This window comes from Podarcis gaigeae (assembly GCF_964106915.1).
Source record: "Podarcis gaigeae genome assembly, chromosome: 3".
Lineage (NCBI taxonomy): Eukaryota > Metazoa > Chordata > Lepidosauria > Squamata > Lacertidae > Podarcis > Podarcis gaigeae.
In genome coordinates this window covers 66,335,936-66,356,131 of record NC_139680.1, presented here as the reverse complement: position 1 = coordinate 66,356,131, position 20,196 = coordinate 66,335,936, and the positions used below count along the sequence as shown (strand labels likewise).

At 40.3% G+C, this 20,196-nt stretch overlaps 1 protein-coding gene across 21 annotated transcripts in view; it reads left to right on the top strand.

Annotated features, from left to right (window-relative positions):
• Nucleotides 1-20,196, top strand: part of SYNE1 (spectrin repeat containing nuclear envelope protein 1) — a 273,591-nt gene that overhangs the window by 219,145 nt on the left and 34,250 nt on the right. For 20 of the 21 annotated variants that reach the window (XM_083731884.1, XM_083731873.1, XM_083731869.1 and 17 more), the window contains 3 exons: nucleotides 2,400-2,558; nucleotides 2,875-3,041; nucleotides 15,148-15,310. In XM_083731884.1, coding sequence (XP_083588010.1) covers nucleotides 2,400-2,558; nucleotides 2,875-3,041; nucleotides 15,148-15,310 — 489 coding nt within the window. Of the gene's footprint in view, nucleotides 1-2,399; nucleotides 2,559-2,874; nucleotides 3,042-9,305; nucleotides 9,514-15,147; nucleotides 15,311-20,196 lie in introns of those variants that run through there. The other variant, XM_083731874.1, reaches the window with a different exon arrangement.

Genomic DNA, 20,196 nt, shown 5'->3' with positions numbered 1-20,196 from the left:
TCCGGAGACACTTCCGGGTCACGTGGCCAGCGTGACATCGCTGCTCTGGCGAGCCAGAGCTGCACACAGAAACGCCGTTTACCTTCCCGCTGGTAAGCGGTCCCTATTTATCTACTTGCACCTGGGAGTGCTTTCGAACTGCTAGGTTGGCAGGCGCTGGGACCGAGCAGCGGGAGCGCACCCCGCCGCAGGGATTCGAACCGCCGACCTTTCGATCGGCAAGTCCTAGGCGCTGAGGCTTTAACCCACAGCGCCACCTGCGTCCCCCCAAAATCTTATGGGGTTGTCTTAGACACAAATGGAGCTCTGTTGGCACTCTTTGTATGGACTTCTGTGAATAGACAGTAGACTTTACTTGAGATTGAATCCCAGCTACATGTGCCTGCTCCCCACCCGTTCCCTTTCTTTGTGTTTGTGTATCTGTAGTTCTGTTTTGTGTAATAGTCTATTGAAATTGTTCAAAAATAAATGTATAAATTGGGGACGGGGAATACAAATGGGGCTTCCATATGATACTGCTTTTGTTATAGAAAGGTCTGAATGCATGAACAGCATGCAGAACAATTGTAGGATTAGTTTCAATTTTGAGTAGAAAACAGCATCATTTAAAAATAATAATAACAAACCCTCTTAAACCAGTAAGCAACTTCCAGTGCAATATGAGAACCAGTAAGAAGTTACAGACAGTTGCATCAGCCCAGGAAGCCCCTAACTTTATTCATTCAATTAGAAAAAGTAAGGATTGACATGCTACAAACTTAGACTTACCAGCCTTTTGCCATCTGATGGTTATACTGTGTGCTAGAGGAGAATTTACAAGCAAGGTTGCTAGAACCACACTTTTGCTAATGCTAGTGTGTGGAGAACCGCAAAAGGAAATGGGGTATCATTTCATCTCAGCTTAAAATACACAAAAACGGGGGCCTGCTGCAGTCATTTTATGAAGTGTTCACTTCCTCAGTGGAGAAGCTTACGTAAACTCAGAAGGAGCTGCACTTATAGAAAAGATGAAACAGCTGCAGTAAGTAGGATGCCGTTAGATTGTAGTCATACAATTGTCTTGAAAAATAGCAGGGCATTTTCTCTCAAGATCTTCTTGAATCTTCCTAATCTTCATTTAGTCTACATTTTAAGATCAAAACAGAGTACTTATGATTTCATACGCAGGGGTCATCTTGTTAAACCAGACACCTATTATTTTCCTGCTGTACTATCTCCCCAAGACTTACTGCTTATTGCTTTGTTGATGTCATCCTTCTGTCTTTAGGTATGTTGGCTAGAAAAGGACAAGCAAATCCATGGGGCTTGTGGCTTGTGGACATATTACTTGTATATAATCTGGTGCCAATAGTGGCCATATTTGTGGATTGAGTTGCCAATTTACTTGCATGGCTTTTATTTTTAAAATGCCTGTTGGGCAAATACAGTTTAAATTATTAGTGTGAGCAGTAAAAGTATTTCAGTCTAGATCTGCAGTGACTTAAAGTTTGCCTCAGGTCTCATTTCATGATGAAGTCTTCCTCACATGCCAAATGTTAAGATAATTTTTGTCCTCCCCCCCAAATCTAAAGTATGAATTCAAATAGCAACTCTCTGTTTCATGTTAACTCAAGGCAAACCTAGACTGGCCTCCTATATTTATTTATTTTTATGTATATATGTGTGTGTGTGAAGAAAAAATATAAACCAGTTAATTAAAACAATCTCCAAGCAGTGTACATAAAACAATCAGCAAATGTAAAATAAAACCCATGTATACATAACTAAATTATGTATCTGGGTTGGATTGCTGAAATCATTTTTTATTTTAGCAGGCATCTAAAACAGCATAGCAAGGGTGCCTGCCTAATGTCAATAAACAGGGAGTACCAAGGCCTTGCTGCTGCCACACAGAAATATCGACTTGTAGGAAGGTTCTAGGATACCCTTTCAGCTTATATGGGGATGTCCTTACCTCAGCACACCTAGGACAGGAGAACAGAGCCTGTGCATGTTACAGATAGGTAGCCGTGTTGGTCTGCCATAGTCAAAACAAAACAAAATTCCTTCCAGTAGCACCTTAAAGACCAACTAAGTTAGTTCTTGGTATGAGCTTTCGTGTGCATGCACACTTCTCCAGGTGCTACTGGAAGGAATTTTTTTTGTAGAGCCTGTGCATAATACTGAAGACTACAGTTCATCTTTGTGTGACCTCCAGTATTTGAAGATGCCTTCCTGACTTAAATGGGATTTGATCCAGAAGTATCCTGAGATTAACCATGATCATTAAGCTGTTAAAGGAGTCGTGAAAGATTTTGTCTGCACTTCTCTCTTCAGTGCAGAAACACCTGTACGGCAGCTCAAGGACTCTGTTTTTGTCGCCGTGTGATTTATTTATTTCCCTTTTACACATTTTAAAGGTTTCCTTGAGACGGCAACAAGTGAGTGAGAGACTGAATGAGTGGGCAGTCTTCAGTGAGAAGAACAAGGAGCTCTGTGAATGGTTGACACAAATGGAGAGTAAAGTTTCCCAGAATGGAGATATCCTCATTGAAGAAATGATAGAAAAACTCAAAAAGGTACAGTGCTTCTGAATTTTTTTTGTAGACCTTTCTTCAAACATTCTCAGTTTAGACAGTTACATTAAGCTAGGTAAGCACTTGGAAATAATCTAGTGTAATAATTTGTGTTTGTATTTCATTCTTATTATGTCATTATGTCATTGCTGCTAGGTAAGCAATAGGAAAGAACGTTGTTTTTAGCTACTGTATGATTTAAATGTTCGGCAAGGCTGTGTTGAAACAAGCATTACAAAGTACATGTTTTATTATGGTCTTCAGCTGGAGGGTGTTGTGAATAAGCTTTATGATCTCTCTCAATCCCTCTGTCATCCAGGATTATCAAGATGAAATTGCGGTCGCTCAAGAGAATAAAGTCCAGCTCCAGCAAATGGGAGAGCGACTTGCTAAAGCAAGCCATGAAAGCAAAGCTTTGGAGATTGAGTACAAACTTGGCAAGGTCAATGACAGATGGCAGCATCTTCTGGATCTCATTGCAGCCAGGTAAAATAGATGGTGCTTGTGTTGATTATCATCACAGCAGGCTAAACACAAAAGTTGAAGCTTTACCTTAACCAACCATAATCCTTCTTACTTACTGTCCTTCTTTCTTGGCATTTATTCTTCATGATCCATAGTACCTGACATATAATGTCTGTGTTTGTTTTGAAATTTGATACTGGCGCTCAACCTATAACTGCATATATTGTAAGGGTATCTAGGCTGCTTTCAGGCTGTGGCTTTTTTGCAGGTATGATTCAACTGTATACCTGCAAATTTAGGTTACATAATTGAAGTGCATCTGGGGCTCTTATGTAACAACCCCTGCCCCCCCCCCAATTTTTTTTGTGGGTAAAAAAAAATGAACACAAGACAAGACAGTGCAGAATCAATCTGCAATGAGCGTTTATTTTCAAAATGAAACCAGTTTCTCAAGAAGTGCTTTTAGAGACAAAACATCTATTTTTTATTTGATTATTGCATTTCTATACCACCTTTATATTCCAAGGATCTCAAGGTAGTGTACATGGTTCTTCTCTTCCCCATTTCATCCTCACAACAATCTTGTGAGGTAGGATAGGCTAAGAGATGGTGACAGTGACAGGCCCAAGGTCACCCAGGGAATTTCATGGCGGAGTGGGGATTGGAGCCCTGCTCTCCCAGGTCTTATTCCAACACTCTAACCATTACGCGGGTGGCGCTGTGGGTAAAACCTCAGCGCCTAGGGCTTGCTGATCGCATGGTCGGCGGTTCGAATCCCCGCGGCGGGGTGAGCTCCCGTCTTTCGGTCCCAGCTCCTGCCCACCTAGCAGTTCAAAAGCACCCATAAAGTGCAAGTAGATAAATAGGTACCGCTTTCTAGCAGGAAGCTAAATGGCATTTCCGTGTGCTGCTCTGGTGCCGGCTCTCCAGAGCAGCTTCGTCACGCTGGCCACGTGACCCGGAGGTGTCTCCGGACAGCGCTGGCCCCCGGCCTATAGAGTGAGATGGGCACACAACCCTAGAGTCGGACACGACTGGCCTTCGGGCAGGGGTACCTTTACCTTTAACCATTACTCCACACTAGATTTAGGTTGTGTGTATGACTGCATAGGAAAAAAAACAAGTACTGAGTCTTCATTGATTCTAGAATGAAAAGTGTGTATGCAGCTAGAGTCAGCAGTCTGGCTGTCATTGCTCTAATTCCTTGCCCTATGCTGTGCGAAACTCTGTAAGGTGTAGCCAGCCTTCCTCAAACTGGTGCCCTCCACATGTTTTGGACTCCTATGCCCATCAGCCCCAGTCAGCATGGCCAACAGGCAGGGATCATAGAATCATAGAATTGTTGAGTTGGAAGGGACCCTGAGGATCATCTAGTCCAACCCCCTGCAATGCAGGAATATGCAGCTGTTCCATATGGGGATCAAACCTGCAACCTTGGCATTGTCAGCACCACACTCTAACCAGCTGAGCTATCCAACAGACAGTAATGATGGGGGTTTGTCCAAAACTTTTAGAGGGCAACTGGTTGGTAAAGTCTACTCTAGCCATTGTGACTATTTTTACACAATTTACTTTCCTGTAAAGGTTTGGATTTTTCAAAGCAGATGCCAACACAGAAACATTAGTCTCATTATAACAGGAAGTGGTATTTCTTACAACACCTGTTTGGCTCCTCAGGATGTGGTTTTATAGAAAACAGAAGACCTAGAGTAGTACATGCATTCTGAAACCATTTTTGTTTATTTTGTACAAATGGTCTGCAGAACCGTGTCTCCAAATTTATAAATCCTATAAAGAGCAGTAGTTGGCCATTCAATAAGTCCAAAGGCCATTTTTACACACACACACACACACACACACACACACACACACACTATCCTGCTTAGAATGCTTTCTAATGCATTCCTAATTTAACAAAATGAGTTGCTTCAGTGAAGCTGTTTGGGTTCTGCTGCTTCCTCTCAAACCTCCCAAATGTTTTGCTCAATTTCAACTGTGTCATCACAGTTCAGCAGTTCATAGAACACTGATCTGCTTTCATGAAGTCCTCAATGGTGGCTGCACTGTTTTGTCAGGCCATTGCACCTTTACTGTCCATTTCCCCAGGTCAAGGAGGCTGGAATTTAGATGAAAGCTGTTGCCTCATCAGTGAAGCAGCTCAGACTGGGAGCTTATGCAGGCACTGGAGGCTCCTCTGCTTCCTGGCTCTCAGCCAGGCCCCGATCAAAGCAGGTGTTTCCATGTGCTTCTCCCTCCTCCTGAGTAGCTCTGAAGTGCCTGCCAGCTGGTTGGAGCGCAAGGGTATCTGGATCCATTGGATCTTTGGGATCACTGCTGCTTGTTGTCCAAATACAGGCTTTATGTCTCCTCATGAGAATGAATGATAGCCATTCATGCCTAGAAGAAAAAGCAAAGACACAGAGGCTCCTCTGGAGTGGAGCTAATCCTATTTAGGTGTATAAAGCATATCTTGTCTTTCTCAGATATGCCCCACATTCAAACCAGGTTATTTTGTCTCATGGAACTTTTTAGGAAACTCTCTAAGCCAGCCTAAATCTCTGTGCCACTGGGCAGTTTGCCCTAAACAACCATCTATGGACCCAGATGTTCTTTTTTTTGTACCATGTATATATTTTTTAAATTCCATTTCAAAGCTATATAAGGAGTCTAAGTTCAACAATGTAGTGGGTTTCTACATCTGGGGCGGGGAGGGAGGAGATGGTTAGAGGCACTGCAACGTATGTCTCTCCAAATATACACAGCAATTGGTCTTTTTCACTTCTAACATGCTAGAGGGCAAATTGGTGGTGGTGGGGGAATTGCAGCTGGGGAGGGAAGACTTAAGCCCCACCTAGCACTGGCTATTACCCATCCTCCCCACCACTCTGAGGTGCCTCGTATTTTCTTTTTAGAATCCTTGGCATAATTGCTAATCACATAATAATTGCAACATGTAGTAGGACCCTAAGCTTTAGAGTCCTGTTGCCAGATCTTGTGGCAGTAATTAGATGCTTTCCTTTTGTTGATTTTGAAGCTGCTGCCAGTTTCTTTGTGTGGTCTCCACTCCTAGCGCTATGAGAGAGGGATTGTATCTCTTTGAACACGTTCTCAATATCCCATGCAACTTTGCAAACCTTTATCATGCAACCGTTCAATAATATTTTCTCTACACTCATCCTTGCCATCTAACCCGTCCTTATAAGGAACCTGTTGCAATGCAACAAGTGGGTTATTTTGATTCCCTTCCCCCTCACCTTTTTGAGTAGGGGCAAGGAACCTCAGACTCGGGGGCTGAACAAGGCCGCCCAGACCTCTTTATCTGGCCTTTGAGACTCTTCCCAGGCCCTTCAACAGCCTTCCTCAAATTCTTTTGCCTGGTCTGGAATGTGTCCTTGGACTGTGATAAGGCCTCTCGCTTGCCTGGGTAGAGAAGTGTGTTTCTGTGTTCTGCTTTCTCATGGCTTGGATGTAGTCTACTGCACAAGGTGAAAGTCACATCTGTTGCTCCACTCACTTTTGCCTCCAGACGTTCCCACCGCTGGCATGAGGGTGTTGTGGTCCTTGGGCTCAGAAAACTTTCCCATGCCTGTGTTACGATATCTGTTTTTGATTTCCATCAGGTTATTTCACCTGTCTCCTCTTTCCTTGATTATCTGTATGTATATAGCAGTATACCTGCCTATGGAGATTAGTATCATACTGCCCCTTTACGGATATTCCCAGGTGGATAACAACATTTCTCCTTTGATTTTAAATGTGACTTGTTCATCTTAACCCTTTGTTACGGTTGCCACCACGTATCTCAGTATCCTTCATCTTCTTTCTCAGTTTAACTTCCAATAATAGCTTTGGTTAAGTTTAGGACAATGTGTAGCTCAAAGACCCAGATGAAAAGTGAAAACAATTTATTTAAGTTTGCTCTTAATATAAGCAGATGGTGATGTTTGTATGTACTTGTGTAACTAGGTGGTTAATTTCACTTTGTTACAGCTACTTCAAATAGGAATGTGTGACCCAAAAGGATGCTGTCGCTTTAAGTGGGGCTGCATGCACAGCAAGGGATGCCTGTCATTTGAAAAAGATTGCCATGTGAGCTACACTTCCACCTTTAATCTGTAACACTCCTTCCCCCAGTTAACACTCAACTAGTAGGCATGAAGGACTTTTAGATTCAAAACCTTTATACATTCTTATAATAAAAAGTCTACTACAGAAACAATATGGCTTCTCCGCAAGCAACCAGAAGTGTCTACAACATTTCAATCAACAATGTTGAAATCAAATATTTATTTAATTTGCATCCAGCCTTCCCTCTCAAAGGGGCCAAGGTGGCAAGCATTGAATGTTTATTCTGTACCAGCAATGACCATTTTGCACAGGGGTTGTGTTCCTGACCCCTGTGCATGTTTACAGAGCATGTGTGAGCCTGCTCTATCCCTTTGCAGTCCCTACCAGATTGCAGCAATGCGTGCATGCACAGTCTCATGTACTTTGGACGCATTCAAAATGGTCATTGCCTGTACTGACATCAGATGGTTTCAATAGTGCCCCTCTGCTGAATAAAGGCCTAGGTCCATTGCAGCCCCCATGATCCTCTGATATGTTCCAGAGCAGGCTTCCTCAACCTCAGCCCTCCAAATGTTTTGAGACTACAATTCCCAGCATCCCTGACCGCTGGTCCTGCTAGCTAGGGATCATGGGAGTTGTAGGCCAAAAACATCTGGAGGGCCAAGGTTGAGGAACTCTGTTTCAGAGGGTTAGCAACCCCTTTGGAACAGGGTGGGAGATGGCACAGGGAGCTGCAGGAGTCAGCTGCAGGGTCAGCAAAAAGTGCCTCCCTCCCCAGACCCAAGATTGAATCCATTGCTGGATCAAAGAGACTTCCATTTGTGGAGGATAAAACCCAATACAATATTGGCTACTGAAACTGGATCAGCTCACTGACTCTGAATATTGGGATTCTAGGTGATGAAAGGTGGTGTATAAAAATAAACAATACCTCATTGTAAATTTTATTTTCAATCCCTTTCGTTGCAATTGCTAACATTGATTTTTTCCTTATTAATAATATGGTTTGCACACACACAAATTCTGGCTGTGAATGTACAACTCTCCATCCCAAAAGAGGTGGAAGGTTTCCCCCCCAAAATGCACTTGAGAGACACCCACTCAATTCCTATCTCCCATTTTCCTCTCCTGCCCTGAATGCAGAAGTGCTCACCTTTGGCTAAGCAAAGTGAAAAGCAAAGAAGGCAGTGGATGGAACATAGGAACCTGCCTTATATGGAGTCAGATCACTATTACAGCCCAATATTGTCTTCAATGCTCCATTCAGGTGCTCCTGTTGGTGAATCTGCATAGCCTCAACCTCAACACTGCCCCCCTTCAGGTAAACAGCAGCAACATCGCTGCCAGGAGGCTGTTGCTTCAGCCCCACCATACCAGGTGATCTGCTCTTCCACACAGCACCCCTATAAATCATTCACTTTTCGTTTTAAAACTTCTTTTGTTGATATCACAGGAATCAATCAATAAGAACCAGCTATTTTAACATTTCAAACTTATTTCCCAATTCAAAGGAATATAGTATTTCTAAAACCACCTTGTAATCCATTTGGTTGATTGGGTAGATAAAAAAAAATTCAGTAAAAATAAATAAATTGACTATGATTTCCCTCCCCCACAAAATAGAGTGTCCATGTCTATCATTTTTAAACACATTTTAAATTCCCTTGCTGTCAGTATAAGTGTTACAAGTGTGCTTGTGTGTCTCTCATTAATACCAATGGGACTTGCTTCACTGTGGCTGGTTTGGCCCAAGTTTATTGATATTCATTCGGAGGGGTAGTGCATAAAATCATTAAACAAGGAACGTGCTCAGTGCCAATTTCTTTTGTATCTTTACTCAAGCTGTAGTAATCTTAAACTTATTGTGAACTTAAACTTTTTCTCTTTTCCTTACTCTCTTCGTTTTTTTAATCCCTTGCCTCTTATAGTCCAGTAGGAATTCTGTCTCTTATAAAAAGAAATCACCCCAATATTACCCATCAAAACAAGGAAAGAAACACACAAACCTCTGCTTTGTTTACAGTAACCGGGCATATTTTCTCCTGGACAGTTGAGTCTACAACTGTTCAGAGTCTGCAGTGGAGTCTCCCCCCCCCTTCCCTCCCCCATTCGTGGCCTACATTCCAGGAGATCACCCTGGCACATGTTGATGAATGTAAGTTTTATTTAGAAACATGACCACTTGTCACTGCTCGGGCTCATATTATCAGGCAGTGAGTTACTAACATTTGTTGGGAGTGTGAGCGTTTTGTGTGTGCACATGGTGCTCTGTGTGGCACACTCTTGAGAAGATTTTGGACTGAATGTTCTTAATTTTTGTGCTGGAAAGCTTAATGCTGGTGTTGGTGGATTTATGGGCCGTGAAGATGGCAGATGACCGCAGTGTGGATTCAGACCTCCCTGATTGCAATTGCGATGTGACAAGGCATGTGAACATTTTGATTCATTATTATTTTTTTCTTTTATGTGTTTCTTTTCCTATTTTAGACCTTTTCCATGTTGAGTAGGTGACTAAATGGGAGCTAAGCGCTGATAAACAGATCCTTACATTTTATAAAGCACAAATGTTTGCAGTTCTGGAATGAGCAAAATGAACTGGAAACAACCACCTTGCTCATCCGAGTGACTTGCTCAGTGAAACTGTACACCTAGTTTTACTGCCAGTTAAATGCAGAATCACAAACTACACATGAGCCATAGCAGAAAATGCATTTGACTTCACAGTCTTCCATGTGCTATAAAGGAGGCACAGAAAAGGGGTGGCGTGGAGACTGGTTTTACAGAAGTATTTCAAGCAGGATATACGCTCTGATCCTTGCTATCAGCATTCTGAATTTATCTTAAATCCCCAAAGACACACTAAATATTACCAGCAATCTATATATAGCATTTTATATGTTACTTATTTCCTAAGAGAATGTCATTATAAGAACCTGTATCAGAGCTGCAATACAGCCTTCTCAGTCACTAGGAAACATATTTATTTTCTTCTTCTTCAGTGCTTTAAGTTCTAGATATATTATCTGAATCCAACTTGCTTTTTTTTCTAAAGATCTTAAGATCTGTATAGTTATACCTTGTAGAATTGAAATAAAGCTGGGGGGAAATCTGAAAGAACCTTACACTTCTTTTTTTAAAATTTAAAAAACCATTACAAGTTATTATTAGAAGCCAGCTGTCTGGCCTAATCATGATTATATGACTTCATGATACAATATAGTGCACTTGAATAATAGTCAATGCATGTTCAGTATAAAAATACTTTAAGACATGTATTCGTCTAAAAAGAAATATCATAGTGTTTAATGGTACCAAAAAAATTCTCCACACATGCATTCTTAAAATGATATAAAAATGACAGATTACTTAGGATTTAAACTAGTTAGTGTAATGCAAATATAAAGTTACTTTTAAAGTTACAGATATTTGTTAATGAAGAATAATGACCCTGGACAATTAGATTAGAAAGTGAGCAGGGTCAAATGGTTAAGATGTGGGCTGTAAGGAATGTACAGCAAGTCACAGGGGACTTACTGTACTTGTGTATCGGGCTTGCTAAATGTATATAACCTTGTTTAAACCTATCATGTGATGATTTCAAGCTGCTATTTTGAACATGAGCTGTCTGAAGCAAGAGAAAGGACTTAGGCCAAGCTTCTTAAAGCAGCATGCCTAGGGATTTTCAGAATCGCTGCAGGTTTTCCTAGAACACTGACTCCCAAGGATACTGCTGCATATTTACCTAAAAGGAGATAAAGGCTTCTCTGTCTGCAGCTGTGCTCTGTCTCTCACATACACACAACAAGAACTACATTCGTTTCATTGTCTTTCATGACATTTTCCTGCACATCTATTTGAGTTAGTATGTGTCCATGTTCGCACACAACTGTGTTTCCTAGATAACATGCATGCAAACAAATCCTATAAGCTCTGATTCAAGCCAGAGAGCAAAACGGCTGGAGTAAGCCCATGGACACATGTTTATTTTCCATGTGGTTTGAAGCACAAATTATGTTACTAGGCTTAGTCAGGGGATTTGCCATTTGATGAATGAAAAGCTATTGATAGCTCTGTCATGATTTCTACTTAATCTTCTCCAAACCCAAAGCGTGTGGATATATCCCTCAGGCTTTGATTCTAAGCTTACCTAAGTTTAAAGTAGGTTTACAATGTGAGGTTTTGGTTCAGTTGCTGGTGTTTAAAACTAAAAAGTGTTTATTTAATTCACACTTTCCTTCAGGCAGAGATGGAAAGCTGCCTGGTATGTTGCCAGAAAAACCTGCAAAAATGTCTAGAAGAGCACCCAGGTGTTTGCTTTCCCTGCCCCCCCCCCCAATATAGACATAAGGAAAATGCCGCAATTAGTCTCAATGCCTTCATTTATTCTCTTATTTTTACTTTTAATCTTTTTCGGTGTTGCTATTTCATATATTAACCAACCAGCAAGCGGGAAATTGTGCCTTTTTTTCAATCCCTCTATAGATCTAAGTGAGTCTTTTTCTCTTCTGGCATCACTTTATTTTTATTTCAAGGTACAGTGCTTTTAGCTCCAACTGCAATTGTGCGAATTTGCACTGTGAATGCTTCACAACTACAGGGTGGGAATGCATGATTGCGACTTTTCTACCGCTTTGCTTTTTAATTGAGACCATCTGTGAGCGAGTAGGTAAGACACACCCTTTCCATGCGACTGCGCAGCAGCAGCCCTAGGGTTTTCAGGCATGATGGGAAAACAATGCTTGGAGATCAGATTGGGACATGTCAAGCTAAAGATTCTAAAAGCTGTACATGCACAGAGTGGACCTATGTACATTTTGGTTTAGGCTGCTCTCTCCTGACAGACTGGCACCTATTCCAGCACTTTGTGTCTGAAAAGGCAACTATTGCATATACTTTTTGGAATATGTTATATTTAGAGGGCAATATCCAAGGCTCACATTGGGGCAGGGGTGCGAGAGCCTTCAGTGAAATCCTATCTTCTGGGTACTCTCCCCACCACAACCATTTTAAACCAAATTATGCCTGCTATAGCCATCTAAACACAGGAGCCAATTCCTAGGGGCTGAGGTCCTTTTGCCCCCCCCCCAATAAAATATTTGAGGGGGTTGCCCCCAAAGTTAATGAGCATTCCCATTCAAATAGTGTGCATGCACCACACCTTGTGATCAATTATTGGGGGGGGGGGCTACCTCTTTCTTCTAAAACAGCTGCTAAGGAAGGTAGCACCCTTCTGCGCCCTGTAATTGAACACTGTAAAAACACTCTGGCATATTTTTATTAGGAATCTGTTAATTAAAGGGAAATTATTTCCCATGGGGTGGGGGATCCGTGTAAATCATCCATAAGTTTGTTCATTATTTTTCTTGTTTTGAAAATAATTGCTTCATCTGCCTTCACTGATTTTCCTTGCTAGTCTTTTTCAAGGCTAATAGGGTTGAAATTGTATGTAACATATTTTGCTTTAGAAATATTTGATAGATTTGTGTGTTTTTTTGTTTTTTTAAAATGATATTTATTAAGATTTCAAAGATTACAAAAGTAGTAAAAAAGAATAGGGGGAAAAAAGAAAGCAAAAGATACAAAATACAGAAAAAATAAATAAAAACAATTAAAAATAAATCCATCTTTCTATGTCTTGCCTTTCATTTACTTGTTTCCCTGACCTCCTCACACCTCCCTTTTTTGTATTCTAATTTGAATGGTTAATTCAGCAAATCCTTTCCCTCTTTGTTTTTATCTTAATTCTTAATCTTAACATATTATAACTTTATATTTTCATCTATTAATTCTTAGTCTTAACATATTATAACTTTATATTTTCATCTATTAACAATCCATTTTTATATACTCCTTTTTAACATTGTTGCTAAAATCGCTTCATTTCATTCCAACATCATTTTAACATTCATTAATTTTGCAATGTTTCTGTAAATAGTCTTTAAATTTCTTCCAATCTTCTTCCACCAACTCTTCTCCCTGGTCTCGGATTCTGCCAGTCATTTCCGCCAGTTCCATATAGTCTATCACTTTCATCTGCCATTCTTCCAGGGTGGGTAGATCTTGTGTCTTCCAATACTTTGCGATGAGTATTCTTGCTGCTGTTGTGGCATACATAAAAAAAGTTCTATCCTTCTTTAACACCAATTGGCCGACCATGCCCAGGAGAAAGGCCTCTGGTTTCTTCAAGAAGGTATATTTAAATACCTTTTTCATTTCATTATATATCATCTCCCAGAAAGCCTTAATCCTTGGGCACGTCCAGCAAAGGTGAAAGAATGTACCTTCATTATCTTTACATTTCCAACATTTATTGTCGAGCAAATGGTAAATTTTTGGAAGCTTGACTGGTGTCATGTACCACCTGTATATCATTTTCATAATATTCTCTCTTAAGGCATTACATGCCGTGAATTTCATACCTGTGGTCCACAACTGCTCCCAGTCAGCAAACATTATGTTATGTCCAACATCTTGTGCCCATTTAATCATAGCAGATTTAACCGTTTCAGAAATATTTGATAGATTTGCTGCCATGAAGAAAATGAAAGTTGTAAAATCAAAGTAAATACTTTGGGCGCATTTTGTGTGTCATTGTGACAAATAGTATTTTGTTTTCTAAATGTATATGTTCTGCTTCTAGGTAGTATTTCTTTCAAAATCATTTAGCCTTCAGTTGACTATCACATTTATGTTGTGAGAATAGCAGTTTGTTTATAGAACACTCAGCCACTACCGGGATTTTGGAGAAAAATTTATAAAGCACCTCTTTTATTTGTGTGTGTGTTTTAGAGTGTATATTATAAGAAATATATTGTTTTAAATTTAAATTTGAATGAGAAAAAATACAATTTAATATAACATGCTGTAGCCCTTGAAAAACAAAGTGAATTTGTATTTAGTTGCTTATGAAAGTTACATTCTAAAAGCGGCCAAACAGAATTGTTAATTTTCTTGTTACACACCAATGTACTTCTAACAAGGTTTCAGTAAAGGCCCCTGCAGATTAGTAAACCTGTTCCTACTGAAATTGACAAATGGCTGTTTGAATATGTGAACCAGCCACTTCTTTTCTCCACATGATCCTTTCCATCATGTGGAAGGTCCTGTGGAGAAGTATAAGTGCTGAAAGCCCACACCTGTTTTCTATGCAATCCGGTATGTGGGAGTAAAGAAGTACTTAATTGTACAGGGAAGAAAAAATAAGCAAAATAAATTGGCCCAAAGATTTTTAGGGCCAAGTTTTTTTCTGTTTTATATTCAGCTTTTGTTTGAGCTGTGCCAACAGTTCATTGTGGATATAGCTTAATCACAAAAGACAATACACTGTTCTGCATCAATTATGTTGTTAGAGATCAAAATGTTGGCAAAAAATAGTGCAATCTTGGGTTGGGGGAAAATGCGATCGCCCCACATGAAAAGTTATGCACTGATTAAAGAGGTCTGGATTCCCCATAACAACTACACAGTTGTTGCACTAAGAAAAAATAACCTGAAAAATTCTGAATAATAGCTCATTTCTTTGCTAATCAAGATAAAAGTTATGGTGGCTATTATCAACAGCAAGCACTACTTGGACCAAAATGGGTACCAAGAAGTCTTTTCTTTCTCTTAACAGCAATGCATCTTGAAAGAACTACTTCTACTGTAAAAAGAGTAGTGCTACAGTAAAAAATAATGCTACAATTCACTCTTACATCTGAAAGCATTTTGTTGTTGTGTTTAGTACTTCCAGTGTGTTCTGAGAACTGAGCTGTAGAGTCTAAGACTTCAGAAATAGGGTTTGTAGAGATACGTTTCAGATTTTTCTATGTACTGGTATATTAATCTCACAAAAATGTTTTCCTACTTGGCAGTGCCTTCTGTATCAAGATGTGGTCATGAAATAAGATACATTTTGTTAAAAGTATAGGCCCTTGTTTATAATATTTGTACCTAAGAGTGTGGTGCTCAGATGTAAAAGCCCAACTACTTCTGTACAGAAAATTACGAGAATGAATATTCTGTTTAACAATGCAGACTATTAAGTAACATACTCATGATCTTGCCTGTGATCCTGCAGGATGAAGAAGCTGAAGGAGACCCTGGTGGCAGTCCAGCAGTTGGATAAGAACATGAGCATCTTGAGATCTTGGCTTGCCCACATTGAGTCAGAATTGTCCAAGCCCATTGTCTATGAAACCTGTGATTCCGAGGAGATTCAAAGGAAACTAAATGAGCAGCAGGTAAAACAAAAATCTGAGGTAGAAGGACAAAAAAAATCATGAAACACCCACACTCCCCATTGCACAAAGGTGAGAGTGATCCAAGTGTGGTACAGGCTTGGGCCTGCTGTATCCAGCTCAATATTGCAAGAGGGCAGTGAGAGGAAGATGCCCTTAAATTTCATGGCAGGTGATGCTTAGAGCATTACTCTGATAAAGTCTTCTGCTGTCAACATGGAACTGCTCACTGACCCTACCAAATGAGGTAAGGCACTGTGATGTTATGTCCAGAATGTCAGCTTCTGCTGTAATTAGCTTTTCATTGTGTGGGAGTTTTGGAGTGGATTGCAAGGCACTGTTTACTGCCATAGACTTGGAGGAAGCCTTCTGTGTTTGTACACTGCAAGCATTATAAATGCCTGAGACTCCCCATATTTGGGGATACCAAAATATATGTTCATCATTGGCTGTTTTTAAACCTGTGCTTTAATTCCTTTGCATGCAGAGTTGCATGAGCTATACAGAAATAATGTTTAACTTTCAAGCTTGTGCATAACCTGCAGAGCCATGAACACAGAACAAGAAGAATGAAGAGGGGGGAAAACCTGAGCCATTGTTAAGATGTTGAGCATTCATTGTATTGTTTTTTGGTTATATGAATTTGTAGTCCTAAAAATGCCCTTCAGAGATCTCAACTCACCATTTTCTTTCCATGCATTTACTTAATCACAAGGTTTTCTTCTTGTTTTTAAAATAATTTTTGGCATACCCCATTCTAAGTGCTTGCTGCTGGTTGTTATAATATTTCACATAAGAAACATTTCCGGTCTCCATATACCACCCAAAGAGAAGTTTTATTACAATATGGCTCCCAATATTTATAAGAAAGTAGTTCTATAGTATCAGGCAGCCACAAAGAATGGTTGTATTTTGCAGTGTGTATATGACACATTTGCTGTTTAGTCGTATCCAACTCTTTGTGACCCCATGGACCAGATCACGCCAGGCACTCCTGTCTTCCACTGCCTCCTGCAGTTTGGTCAAACTCATGCTGGTAGCTTCGAGAACACTGTCCAACCATCTCGTCCTCTGTTGTCCCCTTCTCCTTGTGCCCTCAATCTTTCCCAACATCAGGGTCTTTTCCAGGGAGTCTTCTCTTCTCATGAGGTGGCCAAAGTATTGGAGCCTCAGCTTCAGGATCTGTCCTTCCAGTGAGCACTCAGGACAGATTTCCTTAAGAATGGATAGGTTTGATCTTCTTGATGTGTTAATGCATTCAGGGGACCTGCAGTTGTTACTCTTGATACTTAAAAGGAAACCCCCACCCCCAATCATGGAAGAAGAATCATACCTTTTATCCTGTTTTTCCCCACATCACACTGCTAACATACATAGACAACTAATGTTAGCAGTCTTTTCTGCAAGTAAGCAAGATGCAGTCACCATAGGCACCGAGTGTGGTTCAGGGCACCCACAGTTTTTTTACGTGGGGCAGCACAAGCTGGGGGGTGTTCACCCGATATAAGCATGCCCAGTGGTGGAGCATATGCTCCTGCTTAGCACACCCCCAAGGGAGCCCACTGCACCCAGAGCGGCCGGGTGCACTGCCCAGCTGAGGAGAGGACAAGCAATGCTGCTGTGACATTCCTTCCTCTCTCTGCCTCACAAGGCAGACCTGACCCAGGAGCAGAGCAGAGGCTGGGAATGAGGGAGCTGGCATGACCTGCCCAGTGCAGAAGAGGGGCAGCAACATTGCCGCCTCTCTTCAGACTTGACCGCAGAGTGGAGCTCTAGCTATGCGCCAGAGCCGGGCTCCACTGAGGGAGTCTGGGGGGTACCTATTTGCACCCCCTCTCAAAAATGTGCCCTGCCCACAGTCGGTGTGCTGAAATCAGACGTGTGCACCACAGGCATGCTGACATCAGACGCACACACGCAAGTGGCCCCAGGCAACCACTATCTTGCGGCCAAGCCAGCGGACCTGGCAGTAACACTGTACTCTTGTAAAGATTCATCAGGATAGCAAGAGAATGGGTTAGTCTCTTAGAGGCACAGCTCTTTAATCATTTTAAAAACCTGAATTGTATCTAAAAAGATGCATGAAGGCAATGCAAATTGGTGGAGTGTTGCTTCATTTTGCAAATGGGACAAGCAGTTGTAAATTTTGCTACTGGAGATTGATCCAGGAAAGTTGTGCACTGTGATGCTTCCAAATAAACAGCTCGGGAATCCTATTCTTCTGCATTATTATCCTCCAATTTCAGTGTAACAACAGTGTGAATGGCTATCAGAAAAAAATCCATATAGGAGTCAAAGAATCATAGCTCTCTCACTACAACTGAAAAGCTACTTTTGGCAAGACCCAGCTGTAGCTTTTACAATGTCTAAAGTGAAAAGGCTGAGCACAAATTTACTCATTACCTTTACACTGGAATGGATGGATTAGTTTATTTTGGGTCCACATCAGTTTTGCATATGACCATTCATAAGTCTGTGTTTCTACATCAATCTGCAGCTTTAAGAAAGTATCCAAACAAAAATGTGCATTTGGATTAGATAGATAGATATAGCTATATCACAAAATTTCTAAATGTATTTTGTCCTAAAGTTAAATGCAGTGTTTTGAGTATTTTCTTTAATTAAAGAACTGCAAAATTCAGAGGAATTCAAAATTTGATTAGTCCAGGAGATGTTGCATTTTGCATAGTTAACCCCCCCTCCAAAAAAAGCCAGCATGGGCTGGCGGGGAGAGGGCAGATCGTTCCATCTGGCAAGCAGAAATGCTTGGGCTGATAGAATGATCGCCTTGGCATGATGTTGAATTTCACCCATGGTGTCTTCTTGATAGAGCTCACTATATTGGAACTTTTCCAGTCTTTCTGCTTCTCCAAAGCATGTGTCTTCAGGAAACATGCCACAGGGCTAAGATTAATAGTGAAATCCTACCTAGAAAGTTAAATGGGCCTCACTTTCAGGTAAGTGTACATTGGATTGCAGCCTCGGGGTTTAAAGGCCATAGACTGGCTACAATGAAATGTATGATGTAGATTTTGACTGGGGCATACAGGTACATATGGGCACAAAATTACATTACCTGGTTAATATCTAGTCACATCTTGCTTATGCAGATGTTTTTCATTTGGAAAAGATCACAAGAATACTGTATGTGCACATGCACAAAAAATAAGAAAAAAAGCTTTAAATATGGAAAATATAATACTCTGTAATACAGTGAACTAAATTTCACTGAACTCAGTGAAACTTATTTCTGAGAAGGCCCCAGAAAAAGAATTGAACCATTAATATATTTTCTGTGGGGGTCATTCTTTACCCCAGATGCATATATCTTGCAAATCCTGCAAGCTAGTGACTCTGCAGCTTTGCCCAGACACTAGTACTAATATATTCAAAGCAAAACTAGGTACCATTTATTCACAATTATACTCTGGCATAGCAGTGTATCTAAAATGGGTTGAATTTGTACCCCACAGTCAAAGGGTACAGAGTTGAAACTAATGGACCTAACTTAGTTGTTAATTTCAGTGCCCTACAATGAGCTTCTTTCTTTCTTTGACGATCACTCATGGCCGAGTAAGATTGTCTTCCATGAAAACATGTTTATATTACTACTTAGAGCATTGTTCCTGGTGTTATATTTCCTGTTAGACACACACACAATATTCAAGGAATGGAAGAGAAGAAAGGGCATAGTTTGAAACATGGGAGGAAACTAAACGTTTTGGAGAAATGTAAACAAGGCAAAATGTTGTCAAGGAAGGAGTGTGAAATGTTACTGGAACTTCAAACCAAGTGACATCTTCTCACTGGAAACTTGTCCCATAGTTATAGCTATTCTTGCTTCACAAGAATAATTCCAGGATTTAGAAATTTTCAGTAATCTGAGAATTATTGTTGTACTGTTCAAGTTTAGTCCAGAAGGGATACTGTAAACTGTTGAATCACATGCTTAGGGTTAACTTCTTTTACGAGGATGATTCCATTGCCATATGACCCACCCACCCATCCATCCATTTAATAATTTCCTTTCGTACTGCAGATATCACCATGTACTGTATACCACACATGCATCTCACATGAACCTTTTTATCTGTTGAATTGTTTCCAGCTAAAGCTGGTCCTTGAGGAACACATACCATCCTGTATTTTACATTAGCCTGTATTTAAAATAATATAGTTATATTTATCCATATTCCTCCAAACAGGGATTATATGAGATCATGAAAGATGTATATATGGCACAGCATAGCAGATACAACCCAGAAGGCACCAGTTTTACTCACCATTGTTCACATCAGTAATTCTTGTCTGAGGCAACTCCTGTTGAAGTTAAAAGAAGATGCATACTTGCACTGTTTTGTGAATTGTTATCTAGATAATTTTCTAGATCCATTAGGCTCTGATTTGAAAAACAAAAATCAATATTTGTTGATCAAAAATGTTCACTAGTGATTAAAATTAAGCTACTTGCCTTTGCTGTCATATTAAATATTGTAAAACTTAGTTTAACATAACTCCCTTTAATTCCAGAATTTAAGGTTTGTATAAACTATGCTAATTACTTACCACAATAAGTTCCCAGCTGGTTAATGATAGAGAAGTGATGATAAAGTCTAAACAAAGACAATTTTAGTTTTCAAATCAAGTCGTTGCAGGAAAGCACTTTGGGTGCTTTGAAGTGCCACTCAGTTGTCTGACACCTGAAAGAGAAGTTACTCAGAAATTCAATTCATTTTATTATATAAGGATTGTTATGTCATAATTAAGCAGAGAGGTTTAAAAGGATTTTCAGGGTTCAAAGAACTGCTCCTAGATATACTCAATATTAAATTGAAAGAAATGAGTGCTTAATTTGTGTAATCCATAATATGTATATCAATGTTATCAGC